The sequence below is a fragment of the Mesoplodon bidens genome, assembly GCF_964165515.1.
Source record: "Mesoplodon bidens genome assembly, chromosome: 1".
NCBI lineage: Eukaryota > Metazoa > Chordata > Mammalia > Artiodactyla > Ziphiidae > Mesoplodon > Mesoplodon bidens.
Window position 1 is genome coordinate 121436930 of NC_138176.1, and position 20262 is coordinate 121457191.

Below are 20262 nucleotides of genomic sequence, written 5' to 3' on the forward strand. Positions count from 1 at the left end.
GGCAAGAAGCAACTCACTTAAAAATCAGTACCTCCCTCTGTATCTCCCTAATATAGATTAGGGACTCTTATTGGAACCCACTGTTTGTTTTCTAGGTCATTGTGGTCTTAAAACAGAGAGCCCACCCTTCCTGACGGTGGGTCCCCTGGCTCCTCTCCTTTACCCTTATTTCGGGTCCCTAGGGTGAAATTCCTATTTTATTGAAACAGTTGATAGGACCCTCAAAAGTGAATCTCCTGTAACCTGCAAAGCCTGTATTTTAAGACAGACTAGTTCAAATAGCCCCTCCAAGTTTGATTGTATTTGTATAGCTGAGTACAGATGATGGGGTTTCTTTTTTGTTTTCGTTGTCCCTAAAAATGTCATTTTATAGGATGCTAGATGACTGAGCCCTGCCCGTTCTTAGCACAATAACTCGTTGAAGCTGCAAGGGTTAAAACCAAAATTGTATATCCCCATGTAAACTGTAGCATATTGGAGGGGAAGTCTTAAGAACAAGATCTCTAACCCAAATTGTTAATGAATGATATAGTCTTAAATGAATGCAACATTTTCATCGGGTTGTACAGATCATGGATTCACTTCCTTTTTGCTGAGGCCTCTTAACTTATTCAAATCTTGATAACTCCAGTTCCTTAGAAAAGTGCATTTCTGACAGAAATTGGATTATAATATGAATGTAGTTTATTGCTGAGTATTCCACTTCCCTACTTTCTAAAAGGACATACCTGGGTCTCATGGTGCATTTCAAGAAGCCATAATGATGGAACAATGCTAATCAGATATAAAAATATGGCTGGTGAAAACCTGTGAAAGAGGGAAAAAAAGATAGCTCAGCTTTTACAAAATTTTTTAAAAAGAAAACAAGTGCACATACCCTGACCACACTGAGTCAGATCATTTTATCTCAAGTGTTTATTTCTAAGGGGGAAAAAGCATTATGTGATTCCTGCCATATGGATTATAGAGAAACAAAGTAACTGTAAAAGGCACTAGCAGCTGTCATTCTCACTGAATTTCTAACCCAATTAATAGATGTTAATTTTAATATAGTTTAATGGGATACTGCCAATTAGTTTCAGGCACAAAACTGGATATTTTGCATTTAATACATTTTACAAAAAGCAAATACAGCAATAGTAAATCTTGGATTTTTTGAACATTGTACTATCAGGAAGATTGGCTACATTTTTCAACATTAATCTGAAATTCTGAGAGCTCGAATAATAATGTACAAAAAGACAAAAATCAGATGATATGTACTGAACGAAATCAACTGGCTTTGTGTGTTTCTGCTAAACCTAGTGCAAATAAAAATATAGGCACATCTCATTTTATTACACTTTGCTTTATTGCACTTCACAGATATTGTATTTTTTACAAAGTGAAGGTTGGTGGCTATTCTGCGTGAAGGAAGTCTATCAGCGCAATTTCTCCAACAGTATTTCCTCATTTTGTATCTCTGTGTCACATATTTCAAACCTTTTCATTATTATTATATTTGTTATGCTGATGTGTGATCAGTGATCGTTGATGTTACTTCCAAGACTCACTGAAGGCTCACATGATAGTTAGCATTTTTTAACAATGAAGCATTTTTTAATTAAGGATATGTGCATTGATTTTTAAAACAATGCACACTTAAAAGACTACAGTATAGTGTAAACATAACTTTTAAATGCACCGGGAAACCAAAAAATTCATGTGACTTGCTTTATTGCAGTGGTCTGGAACTGAACCTGCAGTATCTCCAAGGTATGCCTATACGAACAAACAACAGATGAAGGGTTTGGTATTTTTTTAAAGAGCTATCTATATTAATTATTTTCAGACTCAAAATTCAGAGGGCAATTCAAAGAGAGTGCTTTTGTTTGTAGTCAGACACATCAGGTTCAAATGCTAGTGTTGCCACTGACCTCTGTTTGCTTCCTAATCCACAAAATGGGAACAGTCAAATATTAGCTTAGGCTGCCATAACAAAATACCACAGACTGCATGCCTTCAACAACAGAAATTTATTTTCTCACAGTTCTGGAGGTCAGAAGTTCAAGATCCTCACATGTCCTTTCCTAAGTGCATACACATCACAAGGAGAGAAAGAGATTTCTCTTTTTTTTTTTTTTTTTTTTTTCAGTACGCGGGCCTCTCACTGCTGTGGTCTCTCCCGTTGCGGAGCACAGACTCCGGACACGCAGGCTCAGCAGCCATGGCTCACAGGCCCAGCCGCTCCATGGCATGTGGGATCTTCCTGGACCAGGGCACGAACCCGTGTCCCCTGCATCGGCAGGCGGACTCCCAACCACTGCGCCACCAGGGAAGACCCTCTTTTTTTTTTTTAATTTATCTTTTGGCTGCATTGGGTCTTCGTTGCTACATGCGGGCTTTCTCTAGTTGCTATGAGTGGGGGCCACTCTTCGTTGCGGTGCATGGGCTTCTCACGGCAGTGGCTTCTCTTGTTGCAGAGCATGGGCTGTAGGAGTGTGGGCGTCAGTAGTTGTGGCATGCAGGCTCAGTAGTTGTGGCTCATGGGCTCTAGAGCCCAGGCTCAGTAGTTGTGGTGCACCGGCTTAGTTGCTCCGTGGCATGTGGGATCTTCCCGGACCAGGGCTCGAACCCGTGTCCCCTGTATTGGCATGTGGATCCTTAATCACTGTGCCACCAGGAAAGCCCCTCTCTTCTCTTCTTATGAGGCCACTAATCTTATTATTTTAGGACCCTTATGAACCTCATTTAACCTTACTGACTTCCTAAAAGCTCGGTCTCTAAATACAGGTACATTGGGGGTTATGGCTTCAACATATGAATTTGGGGGGAACACAGTTCAGTCCACAGCTGTCACATTTATCTCACAGGAATTTTTATTATACAGTTGACCCTTGAACATCGTGGAGGTTAGGATCACTGACCTTCTGCACAGTTGAAAATCCACATATAACTCTGTAGTCAGTCCTCTGTATCCACAGTTCCACATCCGCAGATTCAAACATGGGACATGTAGTACTATAGTATGTATTTCTTGAAAATAATATGTATATAAGTAGACTTGCGCAGTTCCAACCCATACTGTTCAAGGGTCAACTGTACTTTCTATAAAGCAGCGCCTGGCAGAGTTGGGCATTCAATAACAAGTAGCTACTACTAATATTATGGGACATTGTGCAATGAAAACATGTCCTTAAAAATTTGAAAGAAGATGAAAATTACATACTTTCCAAATTTATTTCTTCCGATTGCATTTAATTTAGATTGGAATCTTGCTTTATTTATCATCTTAAAGTCAAAATTGTAAGTCAATATAATTTTATTAAAATACTTTTAGTACACATATGTGATGGTTTAAAGTGACCTGAAAAATAGAAATGTTAATTGCTCAAAAATAGAATTGTTTGAGATGAAATGCTACTAAATTCATACTGTTATAATCCAGTGGGGGAAGAAGTGAGCAAACCTAAATGCAGGAAAATTTTTAGAATGGACTTTTTAAAGGCTGTTCACCTTTTCATTAATATCTCCTTTCAACTTCTGAGGAGAAGAAGGGAGAAAGGGCAAAAGAAAGAGAGTCTTTTAAAAAAAATCAGTATTTCATATGTATAGCTGATTTACTTTTGTTATAAAGCAGAAACTAACACACCATTGTAAAGCAATTATACTCCAATAAAGATGTTAAAAAAAATCAGTATTTAAATGCACACTACCCTACCTTGAATTCCTGCAAAAAATAATTTTGAAACAAACGGGTATGGGTCATGATATTATTAAAATCTGATTTAGACGATGGCTGGGCTGCAGCAAGATATCAAAAGCCCCTATGTTGAACATGCTTTCAAAAAGAAAAGGAACACTTAATTCTTTGACCTTCCATATCAAGGGAAACATCAGGAGAGAATATTTCCTTTGTGAAATTGGGAAAGGAAATGAATTCTGGTTGGAGGGACAGTCGGAATATGTAAATATCTGTTTGGATACATCAAATGTTGGCTGGAATGCAGTTTTGTTGACTCTCTTGGAATTAATTTTGAGATTAACTCCCCTAACAATACTGTTACAATAATAATCTAGGGAAACTATAGACTGAACATAACATAGCTCTTGAAAGAGGTTAAGAATAAAAAAAAAAAAACCCTTCACATCTTCTATGCATAAGATTTATTTCTATAACTGGAAAAAAATACTATCCTGTTTCAACATATTTCCTCTAATTAGGAATCTAGTTATATTAGAAAACAAAAAACTTCCAAATCCAGGATTTTCTGTGCTGCTTACTACAGAAAATCTAAATTCCCTATCTGATATCCAAAGCCTCCATTATCTAATCTTATCTCCCCTTCCCCTTCCTCTTCCTTTACATTCTATCAAGCTGAGCAACTCAGTAGTTTCAACCTGCTGTGTATTTAAAATGAAACAAAACGTTTTAGAAAGTTTCCCTCACTTCAGCCCCTCTTCATCAGACCTCTTTGATGTAAGTGAAAAGGGGGTGGAAAGAGGGAATCACATTGAACACCCGAGAATTAATCATATTCAGCTCAAGAGCGTATGAGTCCGCAGTCTTCCCTATTTCCCACCCTCTTAACCCTACACCTAAGAGGATTTGCTGGAATTTCCAAAGGCTTCCAGGTAGAATTACCACGAAATGCCTAGTCTGCAAAGTGGTCAATAGCAAATGAGAATCAGGAGCTTCCTTCCCTACTTCCTCCCTCTCTCTCTCTCTCTCTCTCTCTCTCTCTCTCTCTCTCTCTCTCTCTCTCGTAGCAGGCTGTGGTAGTTGTACAACTGAAATTTCTTTTTATTTTAATAATGGAGAAAATAAAAGTCTCTATAATCTAGAGAAGTATTAAAACATGTATGATAGGTTTTATTTGGGACATGAAGAAGACATTTCAACCATATGTCGCATATGTTTTATTGGACCATGGGTCCCTGTTAAGAGCAAAGGGCTCTATTGCCCCTTCAGCTTGGTCCATCTGAGAAGAGAGGCTCTGACATGGTTTTTGGAGCAAACGTCCCTTTAAATTATGACTACCTGTTTTGGAAAGCCCTCCTCTTACATCTCTACCCATCAGCGTCCTTCCTGTATTTTGCAATATAGGAATTAATGGCAGCAATTAATCTTAACTTGTATTTCTCTTGTGACCCAACACATTCTCCACTGTTTTCTTGTTATGTGTATGTATGACTTCGCTTTCCTAATATAAGTTCCTTGAAGACAGATCCCGAGTCATATATATCTTTATGTCCCTTCCCTCTTCCCTCTCCTTCATTTTTTCCCCTCCTCAGTGGTCTCAGGTGTCTTTTTAAGTCTTTAATTAATGTTTATTAAGCAAATACTTAAATGCTTGAATGCCTGAATTTATAAATAAAGGAACATTGAGCAAATGAAGTGAATGGAGGCTGCTGCCATCTACAAGGACATTTTATTCCCGTTTCAGCAGGTCTGGTAACAAGTATGCTCCTCTTGTTGTGTCCCTTGAGGAACTGTGACACTGTGGTAGAATTTTCATGAACTTGAGAGACCCAAACTTGAATCTTGCCTCTTCTATTCATTCATCTTTGGAAAGTCACTACCTTTCCTGAGACTCAATGTCCTTGTCTATGGAAATGGGTATAATAATACCCACCTCATAGGGTGGTTGTGAGGATTAAATAAGACAGTGTTATGAGCTTGACACTGTACATGCTCAATACATGTGAGTTGCTGCCTTACCCAGGCTCAGCTCTGCAGATACACTCATGGCCACATATTCAGCACCTACACTTAAAGCGGACCCACAGTATACCTGGTTAGAAGACTGTTTCTTCAAATAACTTAAAACCAATCCCAGTTTTAAACTATGGTTCTCAAAACCAAACCTATTTAAGACTCCCTGAATCAAGGGAAGTTGTTTGCAGTGCCGTGGACATCATGTCTAACTTCACGTTCACGGTTAAGGCAGTTACTCTCACACAGTCCTGGTTGGCGTGGGCTGTTTGCTCATCATGACTTATAAAATGCTGTGCCATCAGGGCCCTGCCTACCTCCTGGTCTCTGTTGCTCACATTCTTCCTCACTGTGCTCCTATAATGGTGTTTTCTTTCAGTTCTGGAAAAAAGCTAAGTGAGTTCCTAACTCAGGCCTTCACACATGTCTTTCTCCCCCTTGAAATACCTCTCTCCCTCACTTTTCACCTGATTATCTCCTTCTCAAAATTCATGTCAGCTCTATAGGACTCCACGGAAAAACTTTCCTTGTCCTTCCAGCCTAAATTAGATCTCCTTGTTACGCTTGTCCTATATATTAACACTCTTCACTTTCACCCCTTACAGTTTCAAATTTTATAACTATATATATGTATATGTATATATGTGTATGTGTACCTGTGCTCACTAATTGTCTCCCAGCAATTCTGAGTAATATTGGGTTGACCAAAAAGTTCATTCGGTTTTAAGTAAAAATAAAGGACGTTTTTCATTTTCATGAAGACCTTTATTGAACAGCTTATTCACTAAATGAACGAACTTTTTGGCCAACCCAATACAAGCACAGAGCTGTGTCTTGTCTGCTCAACATTATGCCCTCAGCTCCTTCCACAGTGCTTGGCACATGGTGGGCTCCCCCAAATAGTTAGTGATTTCATAAGGTCCTCGTTGATTTATAATCCTGACTTTCTTGACACTCTGTTGCTGGTTTGACTAGATATCTCTTTTTGAAATATCATCATAAATTGATTCTTATCAGAAGGAGTTTTTCTGAAGGAAACTAATTATTCTGTTCTTGTATAAATTTGGTATTTTTTGCCACTGTGAAGGATTTTAATATTTCAAGATGACATTTAGCTGTTACTTATTATTTTGAAGGTTTGTCATATTCTTGATAGCTCATGGTCAATGCAATTCATTTTTGGACCCAAGGAGAATGTGAATTCTAAAAATTAAAAACTAAGCCTGATCCCACCTTTTTCTGGGTAATTAACCAAATTGCATGCCTTTTCTTAGGGGCTGAAAACCATTTTACTCCAGTTTTCATGTCTTAATTGTATTAAAAGTAAGTAGATGCCAACCATAAGCACTAATACCAGAGAGGGGTCTAGCCATCTCAGAAATAAATCAGGTTTCTGGTTGCTTGTTTATAAAATTATGTCACACTATTCATAGACTGACAAAAACTGATAAATATATGATTAAATGAGTAAGGCATGTCCAGGTGGGATATTTTTACAAAATTGATAATACCTGATTACTGATGAGCTACCTACCCTTGGAAACTCAGATTTATTGCAGTTCTAACTATCACTACCCTATCACAATATAGAAGATGCCCAACATTAATACTTTAATGCCAAATTGCTTTCCCTCTGCTCAACTAGTTTTTCTAAATTGAAGCCTTCCTGAAGATAATTTTTCTCCACAGAAATTTTTTTTATTTGTTTGTTTTTTATTTCACAGCCCTTAGCCAACACACCAATTCTCTCTAAATATACAGCAGGAGCACCATCTTAAAGGATGTTTTTTCTCTATTTGTTTACGTACTTATTTGTTCACTTATATGTTTGTAGGTCTTCCTACATGCTAGACACTGTTCTGAGCTCTTAAAGAGCTATACTCATTGCTTTATTTTCAGTTCAGTTCATCCAAATATAAAATATCATTTGTCATACAAAGTTGTCATTTCAACATGACGATGTTTTTCACAAAATGATTATGTCATGACATTTAGCAATTTAGCCCCGCAATGGATATCTGCTTCAACTCACCACTAGCCTAGAATTAGGATTCCATTTTCCTCTTCCCAAAAATGATATTTATTATTGTTTTCTTATTGAAAAAGTAACATTTATTCACTTTAGAAACATACAACAATAGAAGTAGGCAAATAGAAGAAAAATTAACCATAATATCACCCACTACCCTGTGTAGCTTTTCTCTCTGCAAACAATGAGGATTCTAATCTTGTAATTACATGCATAAATCTGAAGATAGATAGTATTTAAATGGAGCAAAAATAATGTTCCAAAATTACTTTGATGCGAACTGCGATTTTATTTATATTTCACTTCTCAGTATTTCCTACTCTACAAAGGCAGCATGGAGTTGTCAGGATATACTAGACCCAGGTTTCAAAATCTCAACGTTAAACAGCCTCGAGGGTCTTCAAAATTTCTGGAGCACTTTATATTAATAGGCTTATTTTCATGAAAATCAAGAAACTAGGTCAAGATATCCTTTCATGAGCTCCTAAACCGTGTCTAACAACTTAAGGACTGTCTGGCCTCCTTACTTGTAGACTGGTTTCTTGAAGTGGGCCTTAACAGCCACGGTTTCCATCTGGGCTGCTCAGGAGGGCTTTCTGTTAGCACAGGGGGTAAGGGTGGTCAATACGACAGCCTCCAGATAGCACCTACCTCTCTGCCACCCCTCAAAATGCACCCAGTGCTCCTCTAGAACACACGACCCCCAAATGCCTGGGAAATCACTAATCTGTCACCTCCCTCCTAGAGCCCTTTGCCGGTGCCCGCCCATAAGGGAGGAGCAGGGTTGGGGGTGGGGAGGCTGCAACCAAATGGCCGTAGGCTGGTGAGAACTCCCCACAAATGGAAAATTGAATATGGAGTGTGTATGTTTCAGTAGGTACCAAAATCAGATGATGGGTTTGTTTTGTCTGGGATCTTATGGGGGAGCAGACTAATAACGAGAACAAAAGAGACAGGGAGGAACTTCAAATGGGTTAGGAATACCTATTGCAGTGGAATCATTCTTTAGATTTCCAAAGCCCTTGAAGAATGCCCACATCTAGGTTTTGTAAAAAGGAGAATACTTCTGAAGCTGAATACTAGGGCTCTTAATTATAACTTTCTTTGTTCATTGTTTTTGATTGTTTTTTCAATAAGGTAACATTCTCAAAGTATAATGTCAACCACTAGCAAAATTAGTATTACATACTTCACTTAAGAATTTCCAAGAGGATATCTAAAGCAAGAACAAACTCCATTAAAATTGAAGTTGCTTACATTCAAACCTCAAGAAAATGCTTCAGGATGACAAAACGAGCTATAGGGACAAAATATGCATCGATTTTTAGGATCTACATTACTGTTATTCTCATAGAATTTCTGAGGCAAAGAAAATCGTGACATCTTCGTAAATGAACTGGTTCCAACTGAAACCCTGTGTATTACCATCATGATATTCCCTCAACCTGAAAAGCTCTTCTCTCTTCTCTTGTAAAACCACCAGCCACTTCAAAGGCTAGGACATAAAGCACATACCTGAGAAACTTTCCATGTCCAATAAGTCTACCATACAGACCGTATCTTTATTCTGAAGCCTTTCTGCACTCTTGGACTTAATTTGTGGAAAAGTATTTGGTTCTCAGACTGTTGTTTTGTCTTGTCCTCATATAACTGCGTATGTTTTATACTCCTTCAAGAACACCATCACAGCACCTACTATAATAAATGATTGTTTAATGAACAAGCGAACTTAAGCACTAATGACTGCAGGAATTTTAATGGTCTCTCAGATGATTAAATGCATTATGGATGTTATTTATATAACACTTCAATTTATTTCACTCTATAAAAGACAATGGTATTTATTTCTGTTCTGTGGAAGAGCTTGGTTCTTCACTTCAGGACCAAAAATGAAGACACTCTAGAATTTTTCCCCTCTGCTGTTTTCTTTTGCATCTGCTTTGATTTTACAGGGATGCCTGCTTGTGCAAGTGTCTCTGAGTCGTGGCCATGTGTAGTCTGAAATTTTCTGCATTCTAAGCAAAACCATCCTAGTACTCATTAGCAAGTCACCTGAGACTTACCTACCCAATTTTGAAACAGAGTAAATACTTTGACCCTTTCTCTACTGTAGGGAATCCTTGACCCCCAAAATGTATGTAGTCGTACTGTCCACAGGCAAAACCCAGTTTGGTTACTGAATGCAGAGCACAACAAACAGGCTGATGGAGTTTAATGGAGCGTGGGAATACTTCTCTAAGTTTGGCTTCCTCATTTGCAAGTAGGAGCTAGAATAGTAGCACGAGGGCTATTGTGAGGAGTGAAGGAGGTAATCCATTCAGTGCAAAAGCCTGGCTCAATAAAAGTGAGGGCTCACCATATGCTAGGAATTGTTTTTGTGATTTATTATTACTAGTCGTGACCTTAGATAAGTGATCTAGCCTTGCTATGCAGCAGCGTCCTCATCATAAAATAGTAATAAAGATGAAAACGAATTCATGGGGTCGTCGTGAGGATTACATGAGATAATGAATGGGAGTATCGTCAGTAGGCTAGGAGTATCGTCAGCAGGCTAGGAGTATCGTCAGTACTCAATAATCAGTAACTGTTACCACCTGCATTATCACCATCACCATCACTTTCATCATCATCCTCATCCCCATTATTAACAGACTGTCAGAAAATAGCACAGCCAATTTATTAAGAGGCTATTGCTAATAATAAAATAGGTGTGTGGAACAGGAGGCTCAATTGGGGAAATAAGAAAGCAAAGGACTCTTGTAGGACCCAACCAAGGCTGTCAGAGGCATCCATCATAGAGAGGACTTCTTTTTTTTCTAAGAATTACTAATTTTTATTCTAATAAGCATACAACATTAAGCCAGTCATACACCAGCTACCTCTTGGAGGTCAGACAACCCAAAGATAAAGTATAACCCCTCTCCCTGAACAACTATGGGTGGTAAGTTTATATTCAGAAAAAATAAACAAAATCAGCCCAACCTTGGCATTTTATATTAAAATTGTGGATGGTTAACAATCTTTAACGTGACTTTCAAAGAAAGTTCATTTTTTCATACCTGCATATTAAAAAAACTACTTTATTTTTTAAAAACCACGGGTTTTCTTTAACAAAATGATTTATACACTCCAGGTCTAACACGACTGATATTGGTACTTTAGAGGAACTTCTGGAGTAGGGAGGGAAATGCCCATGGGGAAAATAAACCTCTATGTAAAGGTGAATTTTCCGTTGTTGTAAAAGTGAAGCTATTCAGGTTCGTCCTGATGCTGTATGCATAATAATGTCACTGCTATGAGAAGGAGAAATGCTTGAAATTTAGAAGTAGGGATATACACATATACACTGACTCATGGGAGCTGCCCACACTAATTTGTACTTTGTTTTTCTCCCAGTCAAGTACACGAAGTTACAAAATATTATAGCCTTAATTTTCAGTTTTAAATGTCTCACTTGAACATACTGGTGGAGAAAAACATGGGCATCATTCAGTGGTTCAGTTTCCTGGGGGTCCCATTCTAAATGCAGCCATAATTATTGATTTGATCCCAAGTTCATTGTGAAATAAAGGAAGAAAATATGACTTCTTCTTGGGAGCAAAGCATAGTACTAACTCAAGATAGGTTAAGACTCTTCCTCCTAAACCATGACTCGGATGACTAAAAACAAAGTCATTTGCTGGTAACATTCAGTGTATGCCTACAAAAAGGATGCAAATTTAAGTCACCCTTTTGCATTGAGCTCAAGGCTCAGGATAGAAAATGCATACACACAAACACATGTGAAGATAATGAATATTATAAAGCGCTGGATGTACACTGCAGGCAGTGCTGATAAGTCCAACGCACAGTGGAAAGTGTTATTGGAATAACTAAAAAGTTAAGAAGAGATATCAGGAAATCTGGACAGCAAATGTGAATAAGAAGAGAAACAGTTTATCTCCTGGGAGAATTTCCAGTGCCCACGCTGGCCATATGGAAATCACAGGGTCTCCTTCTAAATGCGTTCATTTCATCCTCTCTGATACTCAACAAGATCAGGAGAAGAGTGCTTTTATTTCCCAAAGTCCTCTGTGGCGTTTTTGTAAGCAGTTTTGGTAGAGGAAGATACACAGTATCAAATACTACAGCATTATAATCCTACAGAGCTCTTCTACACTGCTCAAAACTTGTTCAAGATCAGACTTCATATGATACCTGTCAAGTCTAGGTTTTTCATTTCTGCTGTTGAACCATCTAAATACAATTGATTAATCAAATCAGATTTCACTGAGTTTTTTACACAATTGGTTTGAATTTGCAATCAGTTTAGGATGGAATCTCTTTTGATGTTTAATTTATCTTTCCTGTTTTTAGTTGGGGGCCAGCCAGACATTTTCAAACACATGATGTTTCAAATGAGATATGGTAACAGATACACACTACTGTGTATAAAATAGATAAACAACAAGGGCCTACTGTATAGCACAGGGAACTCTATTCAATCTTTTTTTTTTTTTTTTTTGTGGTACGCGGGCCTCTCACTGTTGTGGCCTCTCCCGTTGTGGAGCACAGGCTCTAGACGTGCAGGCTCAGCGGCCATGGCTCACGGGCCCAGCCGCTCCGTGGCATGTGGGATCCTCCTGGACCGGGGCATGAACCTGTGTCCCCTGCATCGGCAGGCGGACTCTCAACCACTGCACCACCAGGGAAGCCCTCAATATCTTGTAATAACCTATAATGGAAAAGAATCTGAAAAAGACTATATATATACACATATATGTGTGTGTGTGTGTGTGTGTATGTATGTATGTGTATATAACTGGATCACTTTGCTGTATGCCTAAAACATTATAAATCAACTATACTTCAATTTTTTAAAATGAGATATGGTAAAATATAAAATTTAGAAGGAATTTCTCACTTGGAGGCAGGGGACATGGGGAGAAAAGACAATGAAGACTAGAAGAGAAAGTCAGTATTTCTCTGTCTTCTGGGAGGATGTGAGAAGTGTCCCAAAGCACGCATAGCTCTTCTTCCTCTTACTTCTTTCACCGTCTCCCTGGCTCTTCCCTTGCCTGGCTCCTTCTCTCTCTACCGGACTCAGCTCACATGTCACCTCCCCAGCTAGACATCTCTCTTTCCACCCAGTGGAACCTTCCCCCGGGCCTCCATCCCTCTATAACCCATCCCACTTAGGCCTTCATAGTTCTGATCACTCATTTGTTTACCTGCTTATTGTTACTTATCAGCACACCTGGCTTTTTTCTTCCAGTTTCACTGAGGCACAATTGACATACAGCACTGTGTGAGTTTAAGGTTGTACAGCATTAATGATTTGATTTACATACATCATGAAATGATTATCACAGTAAGTTTAGTGAACATCCATCTCATACAGATACAAATAAAAGAAATAGGAAGAAATAGTTTTTCCTTGTGATGAGAAGGATTTACTCTCAGTAACGTTCATATGTAACATACAGCAGTGTTAATTATATTAATCATGTACATTACATCCCTCGTACTTATTTATCTTATAAGTGGAAGTTTGTACCTTTTGACTGCCTTTATCCAGTTCCCCCTCAGCACACTTGTTTATTATTAACTTTATTTTCTGAGTCCCTTGACTAAGATACGAGTTCTTTCAGGGCAGGATTTTACCTGCTTTATTCACCTCCGTATTCTTGGCACTAAAAAAAAACATCTAACACACTTGAGATGTTCCAGGTATTTTTGCTGAATGAAGAATGATAAGGCTCTGTGTTTCCTCCAGAGAAATCTGTTATCGTTTCCCCACACTCACCTCCCTCAGGATGTCCTTTACTTACCCAGCCTTGGCACTCTTCTCTCTCATATCTGCTTTTCCTGCTCCAGTTCAAATGCTGTAAAGCCCCCTTTCCCTCCCTACTCACCATCCCCTACCCACGTCCCCACCCTGCCCCATCACCCCTCCTCACATCCTTTTCTCCTCTAAATTGTTAGAGTCTTAACATCCCTGCTTTCCCCATCACCAACTCAACGATCTTAAAATGGTTTAACAGCTCTGTGCCTCAGCTTCCTCACCTAAAAATGGGAGAAAAAACAGAAACAGAAAATAACTACAGCTGCTGTCAGGATCAAGTGGGAAGTTCTGTAAAACACTTGAAAGAGCCCGAACATCACAAAATGCTAAATATTCATAATTATTCTTATTCCCACACATTTGAACACTTCATTGAAATGCTACGTTTTATTTTAAAATCTCAAATATGTCTGTTTTCTGTTTCTTCACAGTGTCTAGCATGTGTCATGCTTACTTAGTAGGCAGGTCAACAAATAGTTGTCTGATTCAACTTAATAGAAGAGAAGGGAGGGGACTTCCCTGGTGGGGAAGTGGTTAAGAATCCGCCTGCCAATGCAGGGGACACGGGTTCAAGCCCCGTTCCGGGAAGATCCCACATGCCGCGGAGCAACTAAGCCCGCGAGCCACAACTAACTGAAGCCTGCGCGCCTAGAGCCTGTGCTCTGCAACAAGGGAAGCCACCGCAATGAGAAGCCTGTGCACCGCAACGAAGAGTAGCCCCCCTTCGCCGCAACTAGAGAAAGCCTGCAGACAGCAATGAAGACCCAACACAGCCAAAAATAAATAAATAAATTTATTTTTTTTAAAAAAAGAGAGAAGAGAAAGAGACGATGCAGAAAGGTGACCATATAAGTGAGGTGTTTTATTAACTCAATGATATTTACCTTGTATTCTTGAAATTTTGATGAAGAAAGCTCAGTGCTTAAAATTCTACAGTTTTATCAATAAATTCAACTTAGATTTCTACTTATTCTCAGATACCACCTGCTTTTAAGTAAACAGGCTTCAAATTTGTCACAATCTTGATCATTTTTCTATTTCCTGAGGAATATTTTATCAGTATTAGCTAGAAAGCAACTGGAAATCTTATCTTCTGTTTGACTGTACCTAAATGGTAATTCACAGATCCTTTGGATTGTTGCCCAGACAATAGAAAACAAATAAAGAAAAAATAAAGCAGTGATACTAATTTCCATCTTAATGAAATGTAAGTGAATAGCAGATGAAATTAATAAATACTAGGGGAAAAGGGCCAAATTCCACCAGCACACATTTGTTGGACTTAACAAGGAATGTGTCGTTGGCTTACCCTCTTTATTCTATAGGATTCCAACAAATTAAGCTCCTCCAACTGGCAAGTTCTTAGTGTTGATGTAATGTTGCCTGTCCCTGGATAGCTGAGCTCAGCAGCTCTAGTTCCATTTTTCCTATCCAAAGAATAACTAAAGAAACATTCTTTGGGCAAGTGTAATATGTTTGCTACGTTTCAAGAAATTTTTTTCACATTTTCCTCTATAGCACTGTTTATTGCACCATGATTTCTATAGATTTGATTTATTTGGGGCCAGGTGCAAATTTTAATAAAAGGAACAATGTTCAAACTAGCCTAGAGAAGTCTAAAGGAGTTTCATGGATCTGATATTCCAGAAAAGAAATTTTCACTTCATGTGTAAACAGAGTTTAGTCCACCATTCAGGCCTTGATTGATTGATTGATTGATTTTCAGTATGAGAGGGTTGTCCCTCTTCCTCCTCCTCTTCTTCTTTCTCTTCTCCTTTTTCTTCTTCTTCTCATTCTCTTCTCCTTCCTCCCCACCTCCCTCTCCTCCTCCTCCTCTCCCCCTCCTTCTTCTTCTTGACTAGTAAATAGACAATGTATTCAATTGATACAAAGGGTAGTTCTTTGACAAGTTTGTTTTCTTTTAAATTGAGGGCATAATATACATAAGTCTGTAACTTTATTCTTCTGACAACATATCATGGACATCGCTCAAAGTCAATAGATAAAATCTAGCTCATTATTTTTAATACCAGCAAAATATTCTATAGTATGGGTATATTACAATTTTTCAACCAATCTGTTGGTGAATAATCAGGTTGCTTTTAGCTTTATTTTCCACTAACAAGATGAAAATTAGTATTTTTGTATGTGTGTCTTTGTATATGGGTACTTTTGGTTCTATAGGGTAGAGTCAAAAATGTAAGACCAATGGATCGAAAGATACATATATAGGGACTTCCTTGGTGGGACAGTGGTTAAGAATCCGCCTGCCAATGCAGGGGACACTGGTTTGATCCCTGGTCCAGGAAGATCCTGCATGCCGTGGAGCAACTAAACCCATGCGCCACGACTACTGAGCCTGTGCTCTAGAGTCCATGCTCCACAACTACTGAAGCCCATGCACTCTAGGGCCTGCATGCTGCAGCTACTGAGTCCATGTGCTGCAACTACTGAAGCCCATGCACCTAGAGCCCGTGCTCTGCAACAAGAGAAGCCACTGCAATGAGAAAGCCGCGCACTGCAACGAAGGGTAGCCCCCACTCGCCGCAACTAGAGAAAGCCCACGCACAGCAACGAAGACCCAACTCAGCCAAAAAAAAAGATACATATATCTTTATATTATGTAGATCTACATAAAGATCTCTGTAGTAACATTTTCCTACTTAGAGGTACAGATACTGCCATCATTTTTACTTTATCTTTTTTTTTATTCCATCAGCCTTGATTTTCTAATGACAACTTTTTTTAACGTTCAAAACAACAAAAAATTATGCTTTGCCTCACTCAGAAAACTTCAATCCAGAAATGAAGTATGTCCCAAATCAAACCCTTCTTAAGTGTCACCATGTTATATCCGGGATAATTTTCTATATTTTTTTAGCATTCCGCTTTCTGATTTTTTTCTCAAACTTATGAAAGAACAGCATGTGACCTTTGTCCATCACGAAAATGACGATATTTGTAGACTTGGTTTTATTTGGTAACATCAGTAGAACAAAGAATTACTAATCACATATCTGTTTAGATCATTTTACAAAGACTCATTTGTTCCTGAAATTTTATAATAGCCAAGTCTATCAAGGATTTTTTTTTTTTTGCTAACTCTCAAATGTAATCTTGATATTGAGCCAGCAAAAATTTTTTTCAGTTAGTGCTATAATATACAATATACATCATGGGCGTGTTCTGAAATAAAGATGAGAATTATTTTCTGCTTTTTGGCCCTGAACCCTGGTTTATTGGCCAGTCTCTCAAGTAAAGTTTTTTGACTTTTACAGACAGAAGATATGTCCACTGGACACAGAATATTTTTTAATAAGAAGAAAAATAAGAAAAACTCTAGGATCTAGAAAAAACCATTTTTTTTGTATTCATTGACCATCAACATATATTATTTCATTTAATTCATAGCAACCTATGAGATAAGTATTTATAGATGAGGAAACTGAGACTCAAAAAGGTTATGTAACTTATTCAGTGCCTCACAGCAAGTAAGTAGGAAAGCCCAGGTTTTTACTCCATTATCTGTCTGATTTTGAATCCATGCTCTATATACAAACATGTCCCCAGTTTCTTGTTTAATTTGCCATATTGACAATCACCAGTTTTTGGCCCAACCTTTTTTCCTCTTTCAGTTTTAAGTTACATGTCAATCTGAGTCAATCAGCGGTCAATGGTGATACGGACATGAAGGTTCCATTGCCTACAGTATTTCTACACAACTGGCATGGTATTTTGACTTAATGTGAGCTAAGCCCTCACTCTTGGAGAAGAAGGAGGATATTTCAGGGCCAGTTGAGCTGGTCCCTCTTCTGAGGTTGACATTTCTCCCAGAAGCTCTGATGATGGCTGGTGGCAGGACTACTTTCCATGGAACATATTTGAGCCTCAGAGTTCATCTTCATGTTACTGAAGATATTTTTTACCCTAGCACGTTAAAGCTACTCAGTAAAAACTAAATCAATCTCATGTGATCTGCTTGCTGGGTGAACACTTTTCTCCCTTTTGTTTCTTATTTGGGGAACTAATACTATTTTTCTTTGAGATTTCCGAAAGGCATACAGGAAAGTTCCTCAAATCTCTCTTGCTTGATAAGCTGTTAATGGGGGGAGGGGCAGTGACATTCCTCCAATCCTTGTTGTATTAAATTAAGATTCTACTTGAATAATTCCTTCATTGTAGTTCTAGAAATTTTTCGACAGTGGAAAATTTAAGCAAGACTCACATGATTTTAAGAGACAACGCATTCTCTCCCTTGGATTGTCGTGAAATACACAGCCTTTTGTAGTTTAATATGTAAAACTGTCCAGAGGGGTTTTTCTTTTATTTTTTCTTAATATGCCATCACGTATATAATTCTTGAATTGGCTAACTATTTTCCTCTATCTCATAGCAGTCGGTATTCTTCTTAAATATGGCATACATGAAAACACAGACTCATTGTTTTAAAAAATAATACAGAAAGAGGCCTAACTCAGATAAGTTTGGGCTGAAAATTTCCTGGGAGTGGAGCCATAGAGGTAGAGGCTCTTTGTAAATGGCAGGGAGTCTTTTTCTCAATTCTTTGATTGCCATCCAAGTCTTTGGGGAGGAAATAAAACATCACAAAAGAGTCTGCGGTTTGGCTCCTTGAGGTGAAGGCTGAACCACTGCCTGCTAGTACCTTCACCAGCATCGTAACCCATCTTTTTTTTTTTTTAACGTTGTAAATGCTATATAAACTTTATATGAGCAAACAAGCTCAGAAATGCACATTCATCTCAAAAGTACCATCTTAGTGCAAGTTAGAGCAAATTAAGATCTAAGCAGGTTATCTAAGCAGGTTAAGTGAATCTAAGCAGGTTAAGTGAAACCAATGTCAAAATCACACATTTATATCTAAGATAACTTCCCAAGGTGATATAGAACAAATCTAAGTGAAACTAAGCAGACTGTTTGCAACAAGCAAGAAATGACACATTTGACAAGATGGGCTGACCATTAACCAAGGCTCGGAAGCAACCAAGCTCGGAGGACACCTGAAGCTAGTGCCATGCTGGGGCTGGTTTGCGGCGAAGCGGCTGAAACCACAGACGTGCTGCAAGTGGCTTCTCACCCCGGGAAGCGCTGCCCCCAGTGCTGCCCGATGTGCACAAGCCCTTACACAAGTCGCTGATGCCCGGCGAAGGGCATTCCCATAACTGCATGCACTCAGGCTAAGCCGTGCACAACCACACCCCAAATTCAGAACGCAGAGCACATGACACCCCCGTCGCCCCACTACTCTCCCACTTTGGAGCACTTTCTGCAGAGCATGCAAGCGCTTCCCTTCTTTTTTCCCATCTTTCAAGTTGCTAGACCTGGGGTTGGGTGGCGCGTGGCTGCAACTGGAGCCTTCCCCTTTCCCGGGTTGCCCTGGTACCCTGGGGCACTCCGTTGTGTCCAAGCGACGCCCAAGCATCCCGCGCTCCTTCGACGCTCCCAGCGAGGACAAAGGGGGTCCGCATCCCAGTAAAGAATCCTCGGGGAGACGGGCTCTTGGGACGCCTGAGAGTGCCACAGGGGACAGCGCCCGGGGACTCGGCGTGCCCTCCCTCACCCAGGGTGCGCTCACCACTTGTAGCCTCTGCCGCGCTTGAATTTGAGGGTCAGCGCCGTCTCCAGAAAAAGCAAGAGGTTGAGCAGCGCCAGCAGCCAGTACCACGGCTCCTTCTTCACCTCGGTCACTCGCCAGACTCCAACCAGCGAGTGCAGCACGAAGAGCAGCCGGGTGGCCAGGGCGTTGAGCAGGACCAGTCCCTCCATGCCGCCCGGCGCGCTTTGCCCGCGCCCCGCGCCCGCGCCCCGCAGGCCCCGCCGCCGCGAGCACCCGAGCCCGCCCGAGGGCGGGACGCGACAGCTCCAAGACCTGCCGCTGCTGTCTTCCTCCCTCACCCTCCCGCGCACAGGAGCGAGCGGAGCGGAGCGCCCCTCCCCCAAACTTCCTGAGAACTCTTGAAAGAGAGGCGATTGTGTACCCAGCTTTTCGGGCTTTCCGGGGAGTCTGGGGCTGCGCTGCTCGGGCTCCCAGGCGTTATTCTCCCGCGCTTGCCCATCCCCCTCCCAATCCCGGGGAGTGGGGAGGCCTCTCTCCGTCCCTGCCCTCGACCCCCGCCGCCCGGCCTCCGTGGGGTCCTCGAGAACCTCGCCGCTCCGAGGAATTGGAAAGAGGGAGGCGGACTGAAGGTCGTGGGGCTGCATAGCCAGAGAGGGGGAGGGGGACGTCGGGGGCTGGGGGGTTCCCTTACTTTTCCACTGAAGTACTTTAATTCACTCGCACTTCTTGCAGCAACAGGCTCTCATGGTGACTCTGAGATGGGACGCAGGAGAGCCGGAGAATCTGCTGCGCAAGCAGGTTTAGAAATACGGTTCCAGCCCAGTTTGAAGAATTAAAACTTCCCCGGACTAGAGGAAATGAGGCGCCCTGGGCTTTCCCAGAGCTCCCGGCCCCTCGCTTAGCGGACGGGTAGCCTGGGTCACTTCCACTGTTTGGGCCGGGTGTTATTAAAGCAAAGAGATAGTCTTTATTATGTCTCGCCCCCCACACACACTATTTTTTCTGAAAGGAAGTAAGGTGGCAAGACAAGAGGGCAGAGGGGACAGTGAGGGGGAGACAAGATAAAGCTAGGTTTAGGTTAGACGGAGAAATTCATGGAGTAGGGAACTGTACCCTTGACATCAATGACTCATGAAGTA

The 20262-nt window shown here is 40.3% G+C and overlaps 1 protein-coding gene across 1 annotated transcript in view; it reads right to left on the bottom strand.

Moving 5' to 3' along the window:
* TMEM26 (transmembrane protein 26) overlaps nt 1-19332 on the bottom strand; it is a gene marked incomplete at both ends in the record, with an annotated part of 42248 nt that extends 22916 nt beyond the window's left edge. The window contains 2 exons of the mRNA XM_081242756.1: nt 729-807; nt 19142-19332. Of these exons, the coding sequence (XP_081098882.1) occupies nt 729-807; nt 19142-19332 (270 nt within the window). The remainder of the gene's footprint in view (nt 1-728; nt 808-19141) is intronic.
* Nucleotides 19333-20262: the final 930 nt, after the last annotated feature.